General features: G+C 37.7%; 1 protein-coding gene across 2 annotated transcripts; it reads right to left on the bottom strand.

Moving 5' to 3' along the window:
* Positions 1-1,336: 1,336 nt before the first annotated feature.
* LOC127807809 (protein FREE1) lies at positions 1,337-26,078 on the bottom strand. 2 transcript variants are annotated; one of them, XM_052345927.1, is made up of 11 exons: positions 25,019-26,078; positions 14,215-14,301; positions 14,004-14,135; positions 9,085-9,216; positions 7,833-7,898; positions 7,618-7,728; positions 4,906-4,998; positions 4,770-4,803; positions 3,108-3,178; positions 2,926-3,010; positions 1,337-1,570 (listed from the first exon to the last, which is right to left on the bottom strand). In XM_052345927.1, the coding sequence occupies exons 1-10, from the start codon at positions 25,943-25,945 to the stop codon at positions 2,933-2,935; spliced, it is 1,731 nt and encodes a 576-aa protein (XP_052201887.1). In that variant the 5' UTR covers positions 25,946-26,078; the 3' UTR covers positions 1,337-1,570; positions 2,926-2,932. The 2 variants fall into 2 exon arrangements, with proteins under 2 accessions (XP_052201887.1, XP_052201886.1); XM_052345926.1 differs by lacking the exon at positions 1,337-1,570 and having other exon boundaries at positions 2,685-3,010.
* Positions 26,079-27,215: the final 1,137 nt, after the last annotated feature.

The following is a 27,215-nucleotide window of genomic DNA, read 5'->3' as shown; positions in this document are numbered from 1 at the left end:
AGTGGTCGCCAACAACATCTGGGTTTAATTAGAGATCCAAATGCATCTTGAACTTAAATTTGGGTTCGAAGATGAAAGAGAGAACAATGACACCATTTATTAGGGCTTGAAGATCTTCGAACCTTTAAAAATCTAGGTTTTGTAATATATGAGAACAATTTATTGTCGCCTCATAATTTGAAATCTGTAACAATCTAGATAGTTCCATCTCATCAATGGTTTCAAATTTGAAATAACATGATTGAAGCCTCAAATAGAAAGAAAAAAATATATAAATGTCGTTATTGGGATGCCCTCCCATGCGGGGGATATAAATGTGGTTGTGGTCCTTGTTGACAAGTAGAGAAAGAGACTCGAGAAGAGAAAAAAAAAATAAAAAAAAATCTTTAAATATAGAGGCATTTCTGTTATCTTTTAATTTTTAAGTAAAATTAATTAATGGTAGAAAAAATTATAATATAACTTTTCATCTCAATGGTACTATTATATTTTCTCAAATATTAAGAAGAGTTCTTATAATTATCATAAACATCCTATGCAATTTTTCTTTTTATAATTGTAAGTTACTGCACTGAATATGTAGCTTATCAATGTATAGTTATTAACGACTTACATATATTGTACCATATGAAATTTGACATGAATTTCATCATTAACCAATAACCAATAATATTTTGTATTAAAAAAGAGTTGAATATATACTATGATCCCTTAACAATTAAAAAATATAATGTTTGATCTTTGAAGTGCAAAACGTCAAAATTCAGTATCTCAACGATTAAAAATTATTATTTTAAATTTTTATTGTGAATGAGAGTAAACGGAACTGTTATCTACGTCACGTAACAAGTCACGTCATATAAAAAAAAAATCACGTCAATGAGACATCTCATCTCAGATTAACATTAATACATAAATATGACATTTTATTCCTCAACAATTAAAAAATTTAACATTTGGTCCCTGATATAAAAAATATCAAATTTGATTAAAAGATTTATCAAATTTGAGAGTAACGACTCCGTTTACTCTTAATTACGATAAGAACTTAAAGTAATAATTTTTAGTAGTTCAAATACCGAATCTTGACATTTTGAATTTCATAGGCCAAACGTCATATTTTTTAATTATTGAAAAGCCTCTATATATATATTAAGTCTTAAAAAAATTATCTAAATCTTTTAGCATAAGGATTTATACCTAACATAAAGATATTAAGATATTGATCTATCATATAAATTATTAATAATAACTTATTTGATTGACATTAATCGTGTTGGATGCAGGGGAAGTGTAGGAATTGGAGAGGATTGAGCTCTACCCAAATAAATAAATAAATAGGTTTCCTTTCCTTTGCTACTGATGAAATTTGAAATTGCTTCCACTTTCTTAACAAATTACATGGTGAGGTGACATGTTCATGCTCTTATAGGAATGAATGCCATGCTTAAGATATTTCTTCATGTCATGTCACCCACCTCATCTGTTCTTTTAATTAAGGCAGGAGGGTCCCTGCATTCGAAACAACTCTTTCTCGACAGGGCCATCTTCATTCATTAATGGCGTGAATCTGTTTGCATGCAGAATTAGTTGAGAGATTAGAATAATTATTGATATTTGGAAATAGAAAAAGGGAAATAAATAAATAATTTTATAAATTAAAAGTTTACTTTTAATGTTTCCTTTGGTTGAGAAATCATAGATCTAAAATGAAATGAAAATAAAATATGAAAAGCATCTCTGTTTTCACTTAACTAAACAGAGAAATTTAATAATTGAATAAGAAAATACATATATATTTTCCCTGAAAATTTTTCTTGTATTCTCCGGCCACCAAATTAGATAATCTAAGTCAAACTACATACATATTTAAGGAAAGTTAACTGAGTGGATCAAATGTTTTAACAATAGAAAAAACCCAGTAAGAGGTAGCTGGTGTTCTTGGGCACCTGGGGTTAGGTAAACTGCCACTGCTTTCTCGTCAAAAATATATATTTAAATTCTACTTAGTATATGTATTTAACGAAACAAATCCGAATTCAAATGACCCTCTAATTTCTAGTTCAAATTCAACACTGGACCCGGGTTTCAAACCATTGGTTAGAAGCAAATAAGAAGGGCGAAAGACAGTTGCATAATGTAAAATTAACAAATAGAGAAAACATCAATAATGACGACAATTGAGGCCTCTTACAAAAAGGAGAGTAGCTTTTGAACTAACAAGTCACAAGAATCGTGAACTTTACAGTTGAATTAACCTCAGAAATGAAGCCGTCAAACACCTCTATAAAATCACATCACATTAATGGGAAAACCATGTCAACTCAGAATCAAAGCAGCTGTTGGTTAAGAAGTGTCCTATTTCAAAAAAGGAGGACAGACAACCCACACGCATCCACCCGATCTAAGACCCACTGAGTATACTTAAATTTGGATTTAGGATTGAGACCCACTTGTCCGGTTGCGCAACCTCACAGAAATTCTCTCTAAGGCATAGGTTCATTATGACAGATTACCATTTTTTAGTGTAGACAAGTTCATTCACTTCTTCAGTTAGTTTGGGTGAGTTAGCCTATATAAATAAAAATTATATTGATGAAGACATCTTGTAGTAGTTATAAGAATGTTGCATTTGACACGAGCGAGAGGAAAAGGGATCCGCCATTAAGTTTCAGATTCAGAAATAGCAAATAATCCAGCAGGACAGATCAAAATGCCACATTTACGCAACAGAAAGCATCACCAGTAACAACAGGGTTTGAAGAAGACAACAGCAACTTCCAAGAGATTTACAAATGCTACCATGCGATTTATTAGTGACACAAACCAAGAGATAAGAAAATTAAAAAAAAAAAAAGCGTGGCATTAGTTGCCAAAGCACATACAGTCTGATCAATTAAATAAAAGATTGTGAAGAGAATTAACCGTGCTTTTAGTGGGCGCTAACGAGGAACGGGTGCTGGCAAACCCCGCACTCAATGGTTTCAGAACCAGAACTAGGAACCTGAACCTGCCATATAATCCCATGATGATATTAACGCGATTAGTTCTCACCCCACAAACAAAAACAAATCTGCACTGGTAAAATATACGCGAGGACTTCAAACCTGTAGGTGGACGGTGCAAGTAGGGCATGCAACTTCTTTCATTCGCCTACCTGATCCGTCAGACCTTGAGCCTAAGAAAGAAAAACGATCTATATTAGTCGCTACCGAGACATACCTTGTTGGACCTGTTTTAGATCGCTGCATATCACAAAATTCAGACGCAGGGTTAACTGGCAATTGCTTTCATAAATAGTCGTTGAAACAAGTACGCAGCATATAACATCAGTTCACTGTTGAAGCCAGTGGCGGAGTCACGACTTTGGATCAGGAGGGGCAAAAGTCTAAGTTTGTATATTTTTTTTTTTTTTAAAACACTAATTTTTGTTTCTTTTATTTTTTTGGTTCCCTCTCCCATCTTAATTGACATTACTTAATTGCCCCTTTTTTTTATTTCCCGAGGGAGGGGGGGGTTGTTATAGAATATAGTAATTTATGCACAAAATAAAGGGTAATAATGGGCAATTTTAGAAGTTGCGCAATTGCCCACCCTCATGAAGCTGTATCTCCACCCCTGCACCTTGACAAGTTAAATAAAAAATAATGGACGCACTCAAGTGCTGCCAGGTTCTGTATACACCTTTTTGAGACACTTGGAACCAGAAACTGCCAGATGAATTTTACAATATGCATCTGTTCCATGAATTATAGCTCTTTAGTCATTTCTACCTATGACAGTATCTTTTGTAAGGCCCTTATATCCAATATTATACCCTAAGTGTCTCTCACCAAGTTCATTTTTCCATTTCTTATACCTGTTTTTTACTATATACTTATTCCATTCCATCTACTTTCCTCACATGAGCCTCTGCTAATCTTCTTCTTATATGACTAAATCATCTTAATTGTATCTCACACATCATATTCTCAATAAGAGTTGCCCCAACTTTATTACAAATAATTTAATTTTTAATTTTATCATTTCTTACATGACTACAAATTCAGCTTAATATCCCGATCCTATTACACTTAAGAATTTTTTTACATATTGACATTTTATTGTCCAACATTCTATACTATACAACAAAACAAATCTTATAGCAATCTTATAAAATTCTGTTTTTAGCTTTAATGGAATCCTGCTATCAACATTTTAACCATCCTGCCTTAGTTCTACAGGGAACTTCCACATTTATCTCCCAATTTTTTTTGTTTGATCCATGATACCTGAATTGATTTGTTCTTGAAAATTTTACAATATGAATGTATATACATATGTATACTTTACAATGTGTGTGTGTGAACATGCATGTGTAAGGTTAAATTTTTGTCGCATTATTCAGGGACATCCCTCACTGGTGGTCTTGTAGGCATTCACCATGCCACATGCAAATCTCAAATTGTGGTCAGGGACATCCCCCACCGGGGATCTTGTGTGGGCATTCAACATGCCATAAGCATATCTCAACTGTGGTCAGGGACATCCTTCACTGGGGGTCTCCCAGGCATTCTCCACGCTATGTGCCAGTCTCAATTGCGGTCATATTATTCAGGGGACACCCCTCAATAGGGAACTACCAAACATTCAATATGCCTTATCCAAAACTTGGATCTCAGTAACAGATGGTCCCACCCCCCCTCCCCCCGAAAAATTCATGTAGTAGCGGTTCTTTAGCAAGGATGCAGCTGTATGCACACCATAAAATATCTAGAAGCAGAGATTACCTGATGTTGACTTGCGGTTCCTCTCCATCTCGTCCTGTAAAATGATTTTAATCAGAAATATGCAGAGGAAACAAACATAGCATAGATCAATAACATTTTGGTAAAAGCTGTTCCAGAACAAGTTAGCATAGATCACCTGAAGTTTTTTGGCTAGATCCTCGTGACTTTGCATTGCAGCTGATTTACTAGCTGCTTCTTTTGCAATACTCAATCTTTGAGTAACTTCTGCCTGCAAAGACGGACAACATAATAAGATCTGGTCAAAGACAAGTCTGGGGACTGTTTTAATCAAGGACATCCATCCAGTCCATCCATATAAAGAGTGAACATGTTCGGCATGAAATTTTACCAAGCAGCAAAAGGTTAAGTTGCTCCAAGAAGAATTATGAAGGGAAAAGGAATGTCGTGTTTATAAGTAATTGCATCTTGAAGTCTGAGCTTTTCATTTTTCTTTTGTCAATAAATGTTGAAACTTGAGTTGCTTTTAATTGGAAGATGCAGTGTAAGCAATACACAAGCAGTTTTTCATTTTGTGAGTGGAAATACACAAGGTTCTGTAAAATGAAAAACCTCACCATTCACTTTTAGAAGGATCTTAAACAATTATGTATAGCTAAGCTAGCAAGTAAGAAAATACTAGTGGATGTAACATAACCCATGATATTCAACAAGCAGAAAGTAACCCGTCATTAGTGGGTGTTTGTCAATCCCTTAAACCAGAAAAAATAAATTTTTCTTCTGGTACTGGAAGAGGGTCTGAAATAGAAAATATCTTAGCTTTTTTTTGTCCAGATAAATCAAATAGCAGAGACAACTCCACCTGTGAATTAAGTAATCCCACTAACACTTCTAGCTACTGAAATAGAAAATATCGTAGCTTATTTTTTTGGATAAGTCAAATATCAAAGACAACTCCACCTGTGAATTAAGTAATCCACTTAACACTTGTAGGTTAAAGGTTTTACTTCACATCACAGCCAATTTACTGAATAAGCAAAGAGGATAGGCATTAGGCATTAGACAACCAATAGCTAGCCTAAAAAAATTGTTTCATCTTTTTTATTATAGATTCTAAAATATATGTGTGCATATATATCATTTTGTTGGGGCAAAACCCTCTCAGTGGCATGGCATGGCATGGCATATTGCCAGAGTATAATGAAAAGTGCACCAGGGCTGCTACATGGACACCCAAATGTAGGGCGACAGACATGAGTGAATGAGTTAGTTCAAGACCAGAAGCAAAAGACTTGATCATGAAAAATTAGAACTTTGAAAAGAAAACCTGTGGAGGTGGAAGATGTAATAATTAGGAGAAGAATCAATATTATTTGCCTCCAAGAGACAGGATTGGTTGGTGAGAAGGCAAAGATATTTAGGACTTAAACTTTGATACGCGAAAAAGGATGGTACGAGGAATTAAATACAGATTATTATGTATAAAACTATAAAGAATGACATAGAAGACAAAAAGTGATTTGGGCGATAGGAATATAACAACTAAAGTTGTTCCAAGGAAAAGAGACTAAATATTGGCAGTGCATAGGCACCACAAGTCAAATTGGAAGAAGAGATAAAAACAATTTTGGAAACACTTGGAGAGGTCGTCGCAAGGAATACCTATAAGTGAGAAGACTACTATAGGAGAATGGTGACTTGAATAGTTGAATGGTTATAGAAACGTGCAAGTAAGTCATGACTTTGGAAAAAACATAGAAGAGTAAAAAGCTACTTTAAACTTTTCCACGATATATAATCTCATTATAATTAATACCATTTTTCAAGAAATGGCATGCACATCTTATTATATATAAAAGTAGCTTATCGATTACCCAAATAAACTTCTTTTTTAGAAGGCAAATGGATCACTTTTCTTACAAGGATTGTAAAGTTATATCAAGATAGTGAATAACTGCTTAACATAGACTATTTATCCTTGATTTCCATGTCAAAAAATAGAAGAAGGTTGATAAAAAGCTAAGCCCAATAATCAATGGTGGAATTTAAAAGACAACAGGTGATGTGGAACACTCAAAAGAATGCTCTGATACCAAATATGATGCAGGACACTCAAAAGATTGCAAGTGACATTATCTTGATAGATAAAACTAAAAGAAGACATGACACTAAGCTCTAAAGACTTTAATTCTTGAGAACAAAATATATGAAATATCATGTGTAAGTTTATCAAAAATAAAAGAGGGATTAATGTTAATGTGAGACTTGAAGATCAAGTCATTTTTCAAGAAGACTTGCGCAAATATCTTGGATAAAATTGTCCAAAAAGGTGGAAGGATAATTGAGGATTTTACCAAAAAATTAAGATAGGATAGTGAAGTGGAGAAATGCTCCTGATATTTTATGCTATTATAAAATCTCTTTAAAGTTAAAAGGACAATTTTATCAAATGATTATAAGACCAACTCTATTGTATGGCATAGAATGTTGGACATTAAAACATCAACATGTGCAAAATATGAGCATAACTAAGATGACGTTGTTATAAAGGATATGTGATAAGAAATATCAAAATTAGAAATGAAGTTGTCCATAATAAGGTCGGAGTACTCCATTCAATATATTGTACATGAAATATGTTTAAAATGGTTTAGTCATGCGAGAAGAAGACCAATAGATGCTCCTATGTTGAAAGTGGATAGAATGAATAACATTTGTAGTAAAAGGAATAGTGCCCTTTACAGAAGGTATGATTGCTGACAGAAATAATTGGCAACCTAAAAGCCATGTAAGAAACCTCATTTAGTGGGATTAAGGTTCGGTATATTGTTGTTGCAAGTCAAATAGAAAAGATTAGTGAAAAATTAAATAAAAAATAATTAGTGCACACCATGCATCGGTCACAAACTCGAACAGGTTGAGCATTCTCATCAGCAGTAAGTGCAATTCGACCATGGGTACATTTGTCGCAAAAAATATCTCCACAATTCCTGCAGTGATGCTGTAACAAAAAGAAGCTAGGCTCAGTGTAAAAACTCAAAACTCAAAAAAAAGCCTGATCAGGAAACAAAATAAAAAATTCATTATATCATAAAAGAGACACACCTTGCGCACAAAAGCACTAAAGTCTGTTCCACAGGCAGTACATTTTGAAACTGCTTCATCAGGAATCTGGGGAAAATAGAAAATTTGAACAGACGCACAAAATCCAGAGGGGAAAATGAACCATTTTGGCATTTCCTTTTTTCATAATTAAAAACATTTTAACACATCTAAAGCCAACTTCTAAAGTGTAGCAATCTCAACTTATAACTAGCAATAATTGTATACTGCTGACAATAGCAGGTTAATCTAAAGTTTCACCATTCTCAATTTTTCATGGAGTGAGTTAACTTTTACCTAAAACACTGCAATTCTTCAAACAGACTTCACCGTCCACAATGCTTTTCAATTACAATATGAAAGTTCAAAGCCCATAATAATTTGATATATTATCGAACCAAGAATGGTATCTAATCCATTTCATAGAAGGGAATCTCATTCCCACGATCCTGCTTCTAAAACCAATAGAAGACTGTGGAGAATTAAGAAGGAATCGGGAGGATAGCAGGATAAATATAAATCAAAGAATGCAGCCCAGATAAGGTCCCAAAATTCAAGGAGGAGATAATTCAGTTTGAATATTAGGCAGAGTATCTCATCTAGATTTGATAGTATTCCTAAAATTTAGAGATAGCTATTTTGTACTTATTAGATAGCATAGATATGTTGTAATTGTAGATAGAGTAGACTTGTATATAGCATAGATATCCTATAATTGTATATATAGGTCACACTCGAATGAATAAAAATAATTCATTCTTCTCCCTAAATAATTTCTGCAAAGACCATTAAGGTTAAATTGTAATAAAGATCCTCCAGTTACTATATAACAAGGTAAACAAGTACAAATTGAAGCCTTGATAACTGATGGAATGTTACTGCACAATAAGGTACATTTAGACTTGCACAAATCAAGCTCATCTTACCAATCAAATAAACCATCTTGTGTTTGCAAAAAGCAAAGAAAGACAAAATGAATCGACCATCTAAAAAGCCCTTGCGTAAATTGCAAAATTTCTAAATAAAATATAAAATCACTTGTCAACCCCCTAGAAGAATTCTTTAAAAACATGGCACAATCAAATAATAAAAAGCAATACTTCCTTAAATAAGCATTCAGAACAACAAAAATATAACTAAAACATGCATTCTTAGCTATTAGTTTCAGTTGGGGGTACACCAAGGAATAGCAGTAGACATGAACTTTGTGATATCTTCAAAGAAATAAAATGGTATGGAAAATCTCCAACATTACCCAGTGATCTTTCTCCTCATTTCCAGGCCTTATCAAGTACATTAAGTCAGCAAAACCTTTTTTCTTCTCAGCAGGCAGTTCAGGTGGCTTCCATGAATCAGAAGGCTTGCTTCTTCCACCCATCTCCTTAAACTATTTTTTGATCAAGCATTTAAAGAATTAAAATGATATTAGCAGGCATCATAAAAACTTCTCTTTTTTTTTTTTAAGAAAAGAAACAAGGAAGAACACTCTCTTCTTCTAAGTGCCTACAGTCATATGCACAACAGAAGGGAAGTGTGCTGCTTGTGTCACATATGATCGTGTATATAGTATTGCATGTACGTGTGTTTATGCATCATTAATAGTATTTTCCTCCATCTTCTTTGGTAAAATAAACAAGTAAGCAAGCACACATGCCATTTGGCGTTCATCCCCATCAATTTTTAAGATGTTATTTCCCAACTAAAACTCAAACTCGTTATTTCACTTATGTAACAAGGAATTCACTTTCACAAAGTATTAGAGGAGCATTGAACATTTCCCAGATGCTTTTTCGTCAAAGCCATTTCATTTTATACCAAATAATTCCTTTTCAGAAATCGCCAAGGCAACACTTATATTTCCTGAATGGTTCTCTGTTAATGTTATTTAACATTTTGTTTTATACAGCAATACCTTTCACCTTTTTCTTATTCCATATTGAAGAAAAAAATCATAAAACAACGCTGCTAAAGCTAATTCAAAAAATAGTGACGAAAAAATCATTTTTAATTAGCCATGCTAGAGAGAGGGAGAGATCCTTTGTGTTAAGACCACGTAATAAATTGTGTAGCAACAGAGCAGTGGAAGAAACAGAATTTGTGAGACCTTTAATCAGATTCATTTCCAGAAACTATTTATGCCGTTGTAAAAAAAACAAAAACAGATCTAAAAAGTAGTTTCACAAACTGTTTCAGAAAACTATTTTTTGATGCAATTTTCTCACTATATCAGATGTGTTAGGTAAAAGTTCCAAATTATTTTCTGAACTTCAGGAAACCATAATGCATCAGCAACAATGTGTCACATACTTACTGCACCCATAAACTTGAACAATCATGCATCAATAACCAAAAAGTCAATATAATATAAATGGTTTTCCACTAAAGGCAAGGTCCAGATATCAGTCAAACTTGTGCTTTGGTTCAAGTTAGAACTAGTGAAATGATGCTATTTACGAAATAAAAAAGAATAATGAAAATGGGGAAAGTAGGAAGTTGAACAACCTTTTACTTCTCCAAATTTCTAATCCTAATAAAATAATGATCATTGAAACTGATTTTTTTTTAGCAAAAAGAATCATTTTCAATTGCAATAGGGTTTTCCATTTTCCTGATTCAAAGACAAAAAATCTCAAACATGGAATAATGCCACAGATCTTCACCAGCTAGATGTTGAATTCATGTTGTTGAATTATTAACCACCATTTCATCTAAAAGCTTAACTTGATAGATACAGGGTTAAAGTATCTTTGTATATTATAACTTTAACTCACAACATGCCCCCTTACATGTGGCTAAATTTCACTGCATAACTAGTCCAAACACATCCACCTAATGAAATATTGGGTTAGTAGTTGTCACACCCTAGGGTTGAGCTAGGGTATGGAAAAGGAATTGGGAAGATTAAAAGAAGAATTTGGAGGGAGAAATACAGCAAGAAGAAGGATGAAGAATATTCGAGAGAGAGGGAGAGAAGATAATAGAAAGTGAGAGAGAGATAACACAGAATATTCAATTCATTTCTCAACATGCCTCCATCCTACAGCTGTGGCTTAATATATAGCCTCACAGCTACGTACATGCACCCATGTGTAGAACACACAATATTATAATTGCCTCTAGCTACTAGAAAAAAAATCCATAACAGAAAATAAAAGACAAAATTACAATAGCTACCCTTGGCATGTGACAAATTTTCCCCCCTTAAAATGTTTCTTATCCCCAAGAAACTTAACACTATCACTATCGATCCATTGTTCCTTTGTCCAATTCCGGCTGGCTCTCCTACTTCGTTGTCTTCCTCTAATCCCTCCATATGCAACAACTGTCTTCTGTATTGGTGGCCTGGACTGAATTTGTCCCCGCATTTAAAGCATAATCCGAGTCTTCTCCTTGACTCCATAATAGGAGGTTTGGCTGCAGTAGGATGCTCTTTTCCCTAAGTCCGATCTGAGGCTGCCGTTCAAGCATTTTCTCCCACCTCCTGACTGCTCCAAGGATAACCTTCTGTCACAATTCCATGTTTTTTTAAAAATAGCCTCCAATGCAAGCTCTTGCATTCTCACCTTCTATGTTTCTTGTTACACTATTACCAGCTCCATCATCTTCACAATTGGTCTTAATTCGTCATTCAACCCACTTACAAAACTAGACACAAAATATGCTTAAGATATGACCACTACTGATTTCAGCTCCTCAAACCTAGTTTGATACTCTTCTACCGACCCAACCTGCCTTAGCTTGTTAAATTCCTCCACTGCATCAGTAATGGTTCTCTCCCCAAAGTGGACACAGAAATTCGCTACAAACTCTTCCCAGATTAGAAGAGTTCTCCTATTATTCCAGCCTTGGAACCACAAGTCCGCCACTTCATTCAAGTAAGCGGCAGCCAGATTCACCTTCTGGCCTTCTTCCACTCGATAGTGATGGAAGAATCACTCGTCAGACCCACTAGCGTAGCTTGCTCCCTTCGAATGCCAGAATTTCTAACTTCGGCATCGAGGTATGGTTCAAGGTCGTGGGGGGTCCTCTCTAATAATTATCTGACCACTCCTCTAGGCCCATTAGGATGGTGATCTAGGGCCTATCCCTCGCTCCAGTCAAGATTGGGGTTGTGGTCGGCCTTAGAGGAAAGTCCACCAGAAGGCTAGCATTTGGCAACCATGAGAACAAGCTCAACACGGTGCTCAATTGCTGTCCAATTCCAACTTCTTCCCGAAGGCCTTGGACATCCCCTTGGAGGTTGGCGACTTCCTCTCGTGTGGCCGCACCCTCTACTCTAGTCCGACCCAACTCCTTCTGGGTCTGTTGAAGGCCAACGTCCATCATGTCCATCTTATCATCAAGCTATTCCTGGGGTTGTCGGATCCCCTACTCAAGAGCATCCAAGCACATCTCAAACTGCTTCATCCCCGTCCCCTTTGCCACCATCGAACCTTCTAGTTGCTTCGATCAAAACCACCTCACCTGTATGCGTTGGAATCTCCTTCCGATCAGGGTGAGCAACTCTCAGTGGCGCACAGGTGGTCAGAAAGCTAGCTCTAATACCAAATGTCACACCCTAGGGTTAAGAGTTGTAATAGAGTCGAGTCGAGCTTTGGAAAGCTCAGGCTTGGCTCATTTATAAACGAGCTTGTTCATTTATAATTGAGTCGAGTATTTTGTGGTTCGCATTAAGCTCACGAGCCTAAACGAGCCTTATCGAGTTTCAATTTTATTTAATAAAGTAAATAATAAATTAAACTAATGATAAATTTATTCAAGAATTTCAATATTTAGTATATAATTATATAAATTCATGAAGTATTATAACTTTTCTATACATATTTTTCAATAAAATTACTTAAAATATATGATTTTGTAAATATTAAATAAATATATGAAAAATTCAAAGTATATATTAAATTATTCATGAATATTTATCTATCGAGCCGAGCTTTGCCTAGTTCAGGCTTGACTCATTTATTAAACGAGCTCTGAAAAACAAGCTCGAACGAACTTTTATCAAGCCGAGTCTCTAGTAGCTCACGAGCGGCTTGGCTCATTTACAGCCCTACCTAGGGTTGAGCTACGGTATGGAAAAGGAATTGGGAAGATTAAGATAAGAATTTGGGGGGAGAGATCAGATGGGAGGGAGAGATACAGCAAGAAGAAGGATGAAGAATATTCGAGAGAAAGGGAGAGAAGATAACAGAAAGTGAGAGATATAACACAGAATATTCAATTCATTTCTCAACATGCCTCCATCCTACAACTACGGCTTAATTTATAGCCTCACAGCCATGCACATGCACCCATGTGCAGTATACACAAAATTATAATTGCCTCTATCTACTAGACAAATATCCATAACAGAAAATAGAAGACAAAATTACAATAGCTACCCTTGGCATGTGACAGCAGTGAGGTTTAAACTCAAGGCCTTTGCCTACTTTAATATTATGTTAAATTGTTAACCACCATCTCATATAAAAGGTTAAGTTAGTAAATAGAGGGTTAACTTATCTTTTTTATATTATAATTTTTTACTCTCAACATGTGCCAACAACGGTTTAAATTTTTTTATTATGTCTACCCAAAACATCGTGAAAAGACTGCATCAAGCCATTTCCCAATATATGACTTCATCAAAATTTTGGAAGAGCAACTCCTAATTCAGCTTTAATGTTGAAACTGTGGGAAAACATAGAGTCATTGTTCTTTTTAACAACATTATATGAAAATCCAGATCACCAAGAGCAAGATCCTGAACTTGCCCCAAAAGGGAAATAAATGAAACTTGTAAGCAGGAACCACATGATTTCAGTTTCTCTAAGATCATGTCATTTTCAAAACTCTGGCATCATCCGTAATTTCAGCTAGACCTAAAAGCAAGAATCATCCAAACCAAAGAAAGATAAGAAAACAAGGTCAAAAGAAAGTTACAGGAAGTGTAAAATACAAGTAGATAGATAAAAAGGAAGCATAACAAAGGAGGAATGATTGAATTTCTTAACCAATGCCTTCTGTAAAAACACAATTAAAAGGATCTTAATTCTTAATCCATTGGTTCAATCAAAAAAAAAAAAAATCCTAAACCTTTGGTAATCCTTTGAGGTATATCAATTATCTGAAGAACATAATGAACTGTAAGCCCAAACAAGGAGCAAAAGAAATATAAGTACTATGATTTTCAACCTGAACAGTTGCAGCAGTCACTATATCCAGAATAGTGTTGGTGGTATAGCTGTTTGACTGCAGTCTGATACGTCTTGGTTCGATATCCACAGAACTTTTGGCCCAAAATGCAAATATAGATGAATCAAACACCTAAAAATATGGAAAACAAAGAATATATTAAATGTGGATAAAGAATTAAAAATTTAAGAAAGACAAGATACCAAGATACCTGAAATCTGGTTACTGTATCAAGTGGATATATTCGTAATGTCCGACTTGTACTAGGATCAAGCATACGGACACCATCCAAACCAATCTGAAGAGAGAAAACAATCAATCAGCACTTCAAAGATTGAAGCTAATTATCAACATGCCGGGAGACAAAAATGAAAAAGAGCAAAAGGGTAGCAGCCAAACAATTTAAAAGTACATCCAATAAAAATGTGCTTCAAAATGGACAGGCTACACATATGGCTTCAAGCAAAGTAGCTTCTGTATGTACATAACAGCATGTTTATGCAGGCCCACCCCATCCAAGATAAAAATATGTAATACAAAAAATTACACCTTGAGAAAAGAACTTGGCTATCCAGTACCATATGGTTGGTGAAACTATAAGAATTCCAGGAATGCACAATAAGGATGCTAAGTTATTAGTAAACATCCCACCCCAGTCCATGCTCTGATGTCAACTTCAACACTAAAACACAATTATGCATGATTACCATAAATTTAAGAAAATTGTGATTGACTCGTAACCAGGGCAAGGTGGAAATAAATGCTTCATTAAATAAAAAAACAAACACGTAAAAGCATGCAATTGACCCAGACAGATGAACATGCATAACTTTATTGTGATATCTGGTTGCAATACATGGGAATCCCTAAGGCCTGAGCAGCCATTTCACAAGTTCCACGCATTAGTCCACTTCACTACAAGTATGGGCAGGACTTGGTCTTGATTGAGAAGGAAGAAGGTTGTCAAAACTCAATTTCTGGCAAGGAATTCTCTCGCAATTCCGTGGAGAATTGCGCGGGAATGGAAGCTGTTAACAGAAGAATTAAGAGATAAGGGAGAGAATTAAAAGACAGAGAGAGATTGAGATAGAAATGTGGAGGGAAAATGAAATCAATACTTTTCCATTGTTACTCATCTTGGCCGCGAGCTTGGCTTATATAGCCAACCTTGGCACCTCATTTTGAGTTTACGTCTTATTACAATAGTGCCCTGCTCTAACTACTTCTTGTCCTTATTACCCGAATGCCCTTCCTTAACCGCAGGACTATGACAACTCCCCCCGGTTAAAAACTCTACTTGTCCTCAAGTAGGTTAGAGTAATCCTGCAGCTCGGGGAAACTAGTAGATCCGACAAGTACTCCCATGTATTATTCTCTGGATGATGGTTTGACCAGCACACCAACACCTATGTGATGGGTGCCTGTTGTTTGTAGATAATTCTTCTACAACAATAACTGTAGGTTCTGCCTCTTACTGGCTAATGTGGGCTACCGGAGGCAAGGTAGGACTCGTCAGGTTGTTGTCGTGCGAAGGTTTTAAGAGTGACACATGGAATACGAGGTGAATGAAAGACTCTCCTAGAAACTGTAACCTGTAGGCAGCCTTTCGCACTTTTTCAATTATTTCGTAGGGCCATAGAACTTTGGGTTGAGCTTGTTTACCTTGTGGGACACTATGGTTTTCAGCTACGCTTGCCTCAACTTCAAATACACCATGTCCCCCGCACCGAAATCCCTCTCACTTCTGTTCTTATCCGCATATTGTTTCATCCGGTTCTACGCATTAGCTAACTCCTACTTGAGAGTTTGCAGCATTTGTTGTCTTTGGGCAAGGTAATCATCCACTATGGCCACTAGATTATGCGCCCCCCCCCCCCCCCCCCGGCGTGGTAGAATAGGTGGTTGGTACCCGAAGAGTGCTTCGAATGGGGTCCTTTTTAGGGAGGAAAGATAACTGGTGTTGTACCACCATTATGCTAGAGAAAGCCATTTATGCCACCCGGTTGGATACATTAAACATACACACCTGAGATAGGTTTGTAAGCACTCGTTCACTCGTTCGGTTTGCCCATCGGTTTCGGAGTGATAAGAGGAAGACATATGCAAATGGGTTCCCATAGACTTCATGAGCTCCTTCCATGGCAAGCTGGTGAAGACCTTATCCCGGTCTAAAACAATCACTTGGGGAAAATCGTGTAGCTTACCCACCTGATCGAGGAACGCTCTGGCCACTTCCTATGCAGTAAACGGGTGTGTTAAATTGATGAAGTTGGCATATTTTGTAAACCTGTCAACCACCACTAACACACAATCTTTCCCTTCCGACTTTGACAACCCTTCTACAAAGTCCATGCTGATGTTTTTCCATGCTTGGTATGGTACTAGTAAGGGTTGCAACAACCCCCGGGGGTGTATGTTTTCATGTTTGCATCTATTGCAAATGTCACACGCCTTGACATATTCTTTTACTATCTTCTTTAGCCCCGGCCAAAACAATTGCTTCACCCGGTTGTAGATATTTAGTTCCCCTGAATGCCCACCTACAGGGGAGTCATGTAGAGCCTTCAGCAATCTCCTCCTTAAGGATTCATCCTCCCCAATTACCAGTCTTTCTTTGTGCCTTATCATTCCATTTTTAAGAGTGAAACCTGATCTGCTATTAGGGTCAATGGTGAGCTGTTCCATCAGCATCTTTATCCACTCACCTTGGTTATAGTTGGAGGTCACTTCTAAGAACCAGTCAGGTGTTAAGGCAGTTATAGCCGTTGCTCCCCCTTCCTCCAAACATCTTGACAATGCATCCGCAGCCTTATTTTCATACCCCTTCCGATATTGAATTATGTAATCTAGCCCCATTAACTTCGACATCCTTTTTCTCTAGAGGTGCATATGGAGTTTCTGTTGCAACAAGAAATTAAGGCTCTCATGATCTGTTTTTATTATAAATCTGCTCCCTTCTAGGTAGTGCCTCCATTTTTCTACCGCTATTAAAATAGCCAATAGCTCCTAGTCATAAACGCTTAGACCCAAATGTTTGGGGGCTAAGGCCTAGCTGATGAAGGCTAAGGGTCTGCCTCCTTGCGCTAACACTGCTCCTACTCCAAAATCACTGGCATCCGTCTCTAGTACAAAAGGTTGGCAGAAATCTGGGGGCTAGCGTGGGCACCTCGCTCATCGCCACTTTCAATTTTTTAAAGGCTTCTTCTGCTTTATCATTCCAATGAAACCCATCTTTCTTTAGCAGTTCCGTCAGAGGTTTGCTAATGAGGCCATAATTCTTCACAAACCGCCTATAGTACCCTATAAGGCCGAAGAATCCCCTCAAGGCCTTCACACTGGCAGGTCACAGCCAAGCAGTCATTGTTGCAACCTTTCTTGGATCAGTACTCACTCCTGAACCAGAAATAATATAGCCTAGATACTTTACTTGAGGTTGTGCAAATGCACACTTAGACTTCTTAATGTACAACTTATTGAACCTGAGGACTTGTAGAGCAATCCTTAAGTGCTCTAAATGCAAGGTTAGGGTAGGACTGTACACGAGGATGTCATCAAAGAATACCAAGATGAATTGGCGGAGATATGGCTCAAATATTTGCTTCATGAGGGCTTGAAAGGTGGCTGGGGCATTGGTTAATCCGAAAGGCATTGCCAAAAATTTGTAATGTCCTTGGTGGGTTCTAAATACGGTTTTATGAATGCCATTGGGGTGCATGTGAATCTGATGATATCTAGATCTGAGGTCAAGTTTAGAAAAAACCTTGGCCCCATGTAATTCATCCAATAAATCTTCGATAATAGGTATAGGAAATTTGTTCTTGATGGTAAGAGAGTTTAGTTGGCGATAATTAATGCAAAATCTCCAACTACCGTCCTTTTTTTTTAATCAAAAGCAAGGGTGATGCATAAGAACTGGTGCTGGGTCGAATGGTAGAGGAGTGTAACATTTCTCTAACCATTCGTTCTATTTCTTCTTTTTGTTCTGAAGGATATCTGTAGGATCGGAGGTTGACAGGTTCAACATTGGGTTTCAAATTAATGGTATGGTCCATAGGTCTCGGAGGTGGTAGAGCCTTAGGTTCCTCAAACAAGTCCCCAAACTCATCTAAGAGTAAATTAAGTGAGTCTAGTTCAGTTACCTCCCAAGGAGTATGAGTTGCCTCTGTGGAATGCAGTGAAGTTGGCTCTCCTCCTCCTTTGTCTTCCTCCACTTCCCAAGCCTGTATGGAGAACAGTTGTACCACTTTCCCCCATTTGTTCTTAAGCAACTTGTGCAGCTTCTTACTTGTAATCATATGGCAGGTCCCTGCTTCCACATTACCCGTGAGAGTCATCTTCTTTCCCCCTTTTTCAAATGTGACCTCCATCTTATTAAAACAGATGGGACTGACTTCCCTCATCCAATCAACACCTAAGACCATATCACAACCTCCCAGTTTGAAAAGGCGTAAGTCAGCCTCAAATTCTTCCCCCTGCATTTGCCAACAAAAGCCCACACAAGCCAATTTGCACAACACCTTCTATCCATTAGCCATGGTGATTGATAGAGGATGGGTCCCTACGAGGCTGCATTTTAGCTTCTTAGACGTAGCTTCATCTAAGAAGCTATGGATTCTTTCACTATCTATGAGGATCATCAGACTGTTCCCCCTTGCCCTGCCTTCCACCTTGATGATCTTGTTGGTGGTTACACCCCTGAGAGCATGTAAGGAGATCTCCACCTTCTCGTCTCCCCCTTCCTCCTCTTGACTGCCTTCCTCTTCTTCCTCCGTGCCCTCCAATAACAGTAACTATCGTTTACATTGGTGGTCGATCGTATACTTGTCCCCAAGCCTGAAGCAAAGTCCGACCAACCTCCTTTGTTCTCTCAAATTCCCCACGAATGATTGGGAAGGCGCTAGGAGAGCCAATCCGTTGTTGCTCTATCCCCAGGTTTCTCCCTCCTTAGTACCTCCCCAATTGTTTTGTTATTGAGGCACCATCTGCCATCCCCTATTCACCCCTTCTATTTTATGGCCAATGCTTCTACCGTCATTTCCTGTAACCGGGCACACTCCATGGCTTGCTGGACGGTCAGGGGTCGAAACATTTTGACAATAGGGCGAATCTCTTCGTTCAATCCACTAATGAAGCTTGACACGAAGTACCCCTCAGTCAGAGTGGGGTTCAAGATCAGCATGAGGGCCTTCAATTCCTCAAACCTCTGCTGATATGCTTGCACTGATCCCCCTTACCAAAGCTTATTGAATTCCTCTATGATGTCCGTCATTCCCTTTTCCCCGAATCTTCCACACAGACCTTCCACAAATTCTTCCCACCGGCATTCCTCCCGAGTACCCCTCCACCTCTGGTACCATGCGTCACTCACATCATTCAAGTAAGTCGTCGCTAACAACACCTTCTGTTGTTCAACTACATTGTATAGGCTGAAAACCTTCTCACATCGTTGCATCCACCACCGAGGATTGTTGCCTTCGAACAGAGGAATCTCCATCTTAGGCATCAACGAACCGATCGGGTTCGATTCAGTTGCAGTGCCTTGTCTCCTCACCCCTACGTTCTCCTCCATCACCGGTTGCTCAGTTGCTAAATCCGTCAACCCCTCCAATCTTAAATGACCTCCCTGGTCATTGAGAATTGGTTCAGATCATCCTCTCAGGGGAAACTCAAGTGAGATCCTTACCTGAGTCTGTTGTGAGAACATCAGTATAAACTGATGCATTTGATCTCGGAGAGCCTGAGTCTGCTCTCGCATTTGATCCTCCAGTCGCGTGGCTTGCACTCTACTCTCCTCACACCACACATTAACTGCCCCATCAATCCTCCGTTCTATCGAATTCTCCAGCATCTCCATCCGATTCTGTATTTCGAAAACTGTGGATGTCACCTGTTGGAGCTATGCCTCCATATGCTTCATCCTTGTTCCGTCTGCCATGGCCTGATCCAAATGCCTAGAAATTGTTCTGATACCAAATTGTCAGAACTCGATTTCTGACGAGGAATTCTCTCGCAATTCTGTGGAGAATTGCGCGGGAATTGAAGGTGCTAACAGAAGAATTGAGAGATGAGGGAGAGAATTAAAAGACAGAGAGAGATCAAGATAGAAGTGTGGAGGGAAAATGAAATCAATACTTTTCCATCCATACTCATCTTGGCCGCGGGCTTGGCTTATATAGCCAGCCTTGACGCCTCATTTTGAGTTTACATTTGAATTATAACTGCCTCTACCATCTCTTATTACAATAGTGCCTTGCTCTAACTACTTCCTATCCTTATTACCCAAATGCCCTTCCTTAATTGTGGCTGCGGGACTATGACAAAGGTTTATATGCACAAGTGGGACAATCTCCATGGCCTCTAAGAAAACAAATAACCTTAATTTACCCATAGTTTGTAATTATAATTTTACTTTTTTACCCACTATAGACCAACTTGTATCCCTCAGATGAGGTCAAATGTATAGCCACGGCTCATCTGGGTCTCCCCAAGCCTAAGAAGGATGGGAGTCAATCAAGTGACACCCTAGCAAAGAGCTACCCAGTTCATCCCCTCCTCCAATTTTTCCATCCAGCAAAAATAAATAATTAAGAGGAGGAAACCTTAAACCAGTCTGTAAATTGTGTCAACCCTTCCTCCTAGCCTTAGCTTGCATCAGGACATCTCTCGACCTTGTCACCGTGCAGGGTACACCTGTCTCATGTTAACTGCCCTTGGCTCGTTCTTATGCATACATCCAGGTTCTGATGTCCAACTTAGCAACTAGTAGCTGCCCCAGCAACTCTTGAAATTGTAGGCTATGCTGTGTCATGCGGTTCCTTGGCAGTGGCTTTGACACCTAACTTGAGTTTTACTTTGTAATCTACCTCTTTCTTTGGTAGTAGCATTTGATTAGACACCCAGGTTGTATCTCCTTATGTTGAACTTGGCTGCATTGTGGACATCTTGGTTGCTTGGCTCTGAAAACAGCCAGTACCATGCATGGTTAACCCTTCTCCAAGATCCATGCTGATTGTAGCATAGCACAGTACCATCTGTACCTTTCATGGGAGCTCCATCCCAAGCACCATCCATGGATGCAACTGAAAAGTCTAACCTCCTGGCCCTCCCCTTCCACAAACCAAGGCATAACTCTATACCATAAGTTATGGCAATGAGAGACTTGGCATTGGTGCTGACTGTCTTCAACAGCCTCCTCTATTTGTCATCTTCAGGCCACTCTTGGCTTTTTTCTGGTATTATAAAGTTGTGGGAGGCATAGTAGTTGGCCCGCCAAAAGCCCATTGGGCCAGCCCATATGGGTCAGTCCACTAGGGTTGGGCTTGGGGATCAGCAAGATGCAGAACCGGGCCAACTTGCATAGTGTGGCCCATTTAACAGGTCTAGTTTCCAAAATAGCCCCATTTTACCATCAAGCTAGAGATCCCGGGCAGCCCATGGGCCGGGCCGGCCCGCCTAGCAGAATGCGGGCCGTGCCGGGCCAAGGATATCTGGCCTATAGCCCGGCCCACCAAAATGGCCCGTGGACCCAGCCCACCAAAATAACATGGCCCGGCCCACCAAAAAATAAAAAAATATTTAAAAAATTATGTTTATTAAATATTTAAACATATGTTTAAAAAATATGTTTAAATATGTTTAAAAAATATATTTAAACATATTTTAAATATAATAATTAAAATTATACAAACATAAAAATTATACATATTTTAAAAAATTATAAAAATTTTACAAACATAAATATTATGCTTAAAAATTATAAATAAATGGCCCATGGGCCGGCCCAAACAGCCAAGCCCACGAGCCAGCCCTACCTAGCAAGCCCACGGCCCGGCCCGCTTGGCCCATTTATTAAGGGCCACAGGGTCGTGTCGGGCCCCAATATTCATTGCCTCGGCCCGACCCGTCTTCCTCGCGGGCTAAATTCGGCCCGGCCCACCAAATGGGTGGGCCAAGCGGGAGGCGGGCCGGCCCGGCCTGGCCCGCCCATTGCCCATCTCTACATCAAGCTAAAAAGATATTGTCTTCAAGATAAAATTACCAACTGAACTGACAATTTTCAGTCAATTTGGTTCAGTATTCTGGTTATATGGTTCAGTCTTTATTTTCTCTAAATTTGTTTTCAGTTTTTGGTTCAGTTATTGTTGGGCTTTTGCATGGAGGATTATTTCTAGAAGTTGAGGGAAAGAATCTGTCAGAATGAAGAATGAAGTCCAACTGTTTTTTATTCTAAGTTAGATTAGTTAACTTAGTTATTTTATTATGAGGGATATGTTAGTCTTTTGTATAGGCTAAGTTCTTAACCTTGTAATTACCGCCTCCCTATAGTTTATAAATAGGAGGCGAGAGGCTCAAGTCGGACATAACATCAAATCATTCTGTTAGTCTCTGAATGCAAGTGATACTGCCGAGAGAGAGAGAGAGAGAGAGAGAAAGGCTTAGATGGAAAGTTTGTCCTTGTATTCTCTTGTGTGAGCAGTGAACTTGTGTGAGGAAGAGAAAGAAGGTTCTTGTATCTTGTTTTCAAGCAGTTTCTAGTGGATTTATCTCTCAGAGAGAAGGCTGCATGTAGGATTGCACTTTGCAGTCCGAACCAGGATAACTCTCTGCTTCTTGGATGGTTCGATTGCTCTGATTCTTTCATTTCTTTGCTATTTACATTTTCTGTTATATATATTCTGTTGTGGGTTTGTTTCCAGGTGAGGAGTGAAGAGAGATTGGCAAAACCTAAGTCTTGAATTGGTTTCTAAGAGCTCCTAATCTTAACAGTTATGAAATTCAAATTCAGTTAAAAACCTAATTAACCAAATTAGCCAAAATTTCTATTTAGTTTTACAAAAATACCCTTACCTTGTGCATATTTACAAATAATCCATTGCATATAAACATCCCTTTTACAAGTTCTAGGGTTTACTACTTTGCTTTGTACGAATACTTCTCTGCTCTCTCTCAGAGTTGACTGCTGCCGCTTCATCAAGTTCATTCCACTTCATTTCAAGTCTTCTTCAGTTCATTCAGCTTCAATTTTAATGCTTCAGCTTGGCATCTTGCTTGATTAAAGGCTTCTTGCTCACTACTGTGAGGATTTAGCATTTTTGTTCTTCACTTGATTTTGAAGGGACGAAGTTAGTGATTTTGTTCTTCACTTGTTTGGGTTTAGCTTTGATTTAGCATTTTTGCTTCCATTTTGAGTCAATCAACACTGGATTCAAAGGAATCCAGCATCAGTGTTGTGCTGTGTTTGCAGTCAATACTGCTGCAGCAATTACCATAGTTGAAATCCACAAGTAGCAAGCCCAGAAAAGATATGAAGAGATTGTCCAATCAAAAAGCCAAATAGTTAAAAGAACAGAAATTTCAGAACCTACCCAGATTACCAGTTCGCTTTTTTATGTAGATTCTATTACCTCTATTTTTCCTTCACTGCTTAGATCATTTCCCCAGTTTATAAATTCATTGAATGGATTGAAAAACTTTGTTGAAAACTCTTAAAGTTAGTCAAACTCGTTTGTTCGTTTTGGGGTGCCTTCAATAGGGAAAGCTTAGTGGAGAAATACGAGGTGAAAAATAGGATTGAAATTGATAGAGAAGGGTTTGAGGTATGGAGGAACATGTCACAGCAGGTGATAGTTTTATTAGTCATTATCAAAATGGTTCGGCAAATTGTATATTGGGTTTACGCAACTGGGTTCAAAAGAAACCAACATTGGGTTCCTCTGAACTCAACTCCTAACTAGATTTTGGATTTGATTTTTATTTGATTTTGGAATTTGGTTATTTCGAAATGTATTCAGGTATTTCAGTTAGTCTGGCCAAAACAGTGGTAATCCGTTAGTCAAAACTGAATTGCTCACCCCTAACCATTGTAGCATCATACCATCAGTGAGATAAGAGTATACTAACCTACACCTTAAAGCCATTACCAACATTAAGATACTGTTCCATACACAGGGCTACAGGTGAGTACCTCCCTAGTCCCTACAGTTAACCAATTTGATGCACCTCCTCTAACATAGCATTGACTTTATAAGAATCAAGATCAACTTTTCGTGGAAGTATTAGTGATCTTGATATGTTGGCCTAGTAATCTCTAGCACAATAGAAGGAGATGGCTCCTCGAGATGTCCCACTTCTTATTCAATACAATCCTAACATCTCCTGCAGCAAAGGCCACCTTCATCTTCCCACCTCTCCATGACATCTTAAGACTTTCCTTGCCCTTTCTTTGATTGAACGTGGGTGTCCCTCCCCCTTGGGATCTTTCTGGTAGTAGTATAGATTCATCTGACACAGTGCCTATTATCCTCAGACCTCAGTTTGTCCCACAGAACCAAGGCTCTATACCAATTGTCTTCACAACTCAATTACTTCCCAAAGTAAGTCACGTGATATTTAACTAGATCCAAGTCTTCTTATTGCTAAATAAGCCTTGCCCAATATATTTTGGAAGCAACTTAAGAAAGAACTAACAAGTTGAGAAAAGTAGTCACAACTTGAAAATTCTCAAATGATTGGAGGATGATATACAAACAAGGGGGTGGAAGATAAATATCCACCTCATTAGTCGATAGCCAAGATCTAATTGACACAATAGTCAACATCAAATTCTATAATTTTGTATTAAAATATCTAAAATATTTCTCATTACTGTTTACATAACAAGACTCATCTTATGTACAAAAAGTATTTCTAGAATGTATTAGTGTGCATGCCATGCAACCACTTATGCTTCATCCTTCGTGCCTACATGACCCATACATAACATTTATCCTTGGAAAGTGAACGTGGGCTGCATCTACTTTTCTCAAAAAATCAACATAAAAACAAAGCCAAAAATCAGAAACAACATATGGTAATCTATCTGGCTGACAAGCAATTAAAAAAATACTGTGTAGAAAATGCAAATGCTGTAAATATTTAGCTACAGAGGACTTGTACTATGTTTCCCTAAAATTTAAAACCTGCAATAGCAATTAGTTGACGGACGAACACATGAAAAAGGAGGGTTTGCTTTTAACCTGGCAAAGAACATCCATTGTGCTCTGTCCTCCACTCTCTGGCAAGATCTTAACCCTAAACTTTTGCACACCACTCTTCACATCTTCCTGAGTATCAGCCTTTGGAACAGCCTTCACAATCTTGGCCTTGGTCGGACTTGGTTGATCTTTCCCAGAAGGGAAACTAATTGGCCTCCCAAAATCATCAAATCCGGACCAAGTTGATGACTTTGGAGCCGTGCCTCGAGCACCATATGGCTCCACCTTACTCCCCTTATAAGCATACGCACCATCGCCAAATCCATACCCATCATCACGGAGCATCCCACCATCGGATCGCTTCCCATACAAATCTGGCCCGAAATCGGGCCGATAGCCAGCGGACGCTTCATCGGAGTACCGCCCACCTTGATCGAATTTCACGTTCCTCTGATATGAATTTTCATACACAGGCGGCACTGAAGAGCCTAGATTACTGTAAGAGGACGAGTACGCAGCGGTGTAAGGTGGGGCAGGGTTAGGGTTAGCGTTCGGCGGGACGGACGATGGAGGAGCGTAATTCGGGGCCGTCTGGTGCTGATCATACGACGGATAATAGGGCTGTTGCTGCGTTGGAGGTTGGTAAAGCCCGCGTTGATCGTATGACGGGAAAGGAGACGAAGGCTGAGCAGGAGCGGGATTGAAGGGTTGTAAATTGAGGTTTGGATTGGAGGTGTACGAAGGAGCGGTGGGAGGGATGGTGGGAACAGGATCGGGATTCTGAGAATAGGAAGGGAAGGCGGCCGCGGGATAAGCCGGAGTTGCGTAATCGGAGGGAGTATAATTGGCGGAGAACGGCGGCGCTGAGGCGTAACTGTGGTCAGGAACGGTAGTTGGATTGGGATTTAGATTGGCGCTGGGGTTTGGAGAGTATTGGTAATAGCCGTAGTCTCCTCCTCCTTGTTGCATCGTCTAGAGCAAGAATTTGGTTGTTGGTTGGGACGATGAGCGACAGTGGCGACTGGCGAGAGAGAGAGAGCGAGAGGGGGAGGGGAGAGGCTGCTTTCTGTTTTCTCGGGAAACAATCAGAAAACTGGGCGTAAATTACGGCTTAATTTGGTATGCTTTTTTTTTACGGTATTTAAATTATGTAATAGCGTTAAAGATTGATAGTGTTTAAGTTAATAACGTATTTAGATAAATATACTTTTAAACTATTAGGGAGCGTTTGGTATAAGAAAAATTTTAAAATTTCTATGAATGTTAGGTTAAAAATCTGTATTTTTATGTTTGATACAACTTTTTTATGAAAAGAATCCTAAAAAATAGGATTTCTGTTAATAATTTTTAAGTAACTTTTCCGCAAAAATATTTTCATAAAGGGGGTTGGGAATCCAAATTTCTCATGAACTTGGGAATATTTTTAACAAATAAAAAAATTAAAATACCCCTTACCCTTTTATAATCCCATACAAATATATTATATATATATAATATATTTATATATTATATATTATATATAAAAATATATTTATATTATTTATTATAAAATATTATATATATTAAAGTATATATTCATACAAACATATATTATGTATATATATATATCTATACACATGCATATGTGTAAAAAAATAACATTTTTTTATTTTCTAAAGATATTGTGGGTCTAATATTTTATATAATAGAATAAATTTATCATTTTTAAATAAAAATTAAATAAGAATTATTTTGAAAAAAAGAACATGAATTTCCAAGAATATTACATTTAAACCAAATATAGGAATGTAAAATTCTCATAAAAAAATACTCAACATTTCTGAGAATGTTTAAATCTATCCAAATATAGAATTACATAAATTCTAGGAATCAAAGATTTCCAATAGCATTTCCAAGAATCATGAATTCCAATAATTTAAAAACTTCTCCCTACCAAGCACCTCCTTAGTATAAAATTATATATTTGGTTTATAAAAGTTGATAAGCTCTTAAAACTCGACAAAAAGACTAAAATAGACATGACATTGAATAATGCAAATAAAATTCAAAAAATATAAAAAAATTAAAAAAATTGCAATTGATGTCTAATTACTGAAATACTTACAATTACATGTTAATAAATTATAAGATAATTTTAAGAATATATAATTTTTTTACTTTTATGTATAAATTTAAATTTAATTCATACAAATATTTAATATATATGTTGAAATATTATATAAAATTATTTATTTTTTTA

The sequence above is a fragment of the Diospyros lotus genome, chromosome 8 (genome assembly GCF_014633365.1).
Source record: "Diospyros lotus cultivar Yz01 chromosome 8, ASM1463336v1, whole genome shotgun sequence".
In the NCBI taxonomy this organism is placed as follows: domain Eukaryota; kingdom Viridiplantae; phylum Streptophyta; class Magnoliopsida; order Ericales; family Ebenaceae; genus Diospyros; species Diospyros lotus.
The sequence above is the reverse complement of the archived record's forward strand: the minus strand, read 5'-3'. Positions and strand labels throughout refer to the sequence as shown.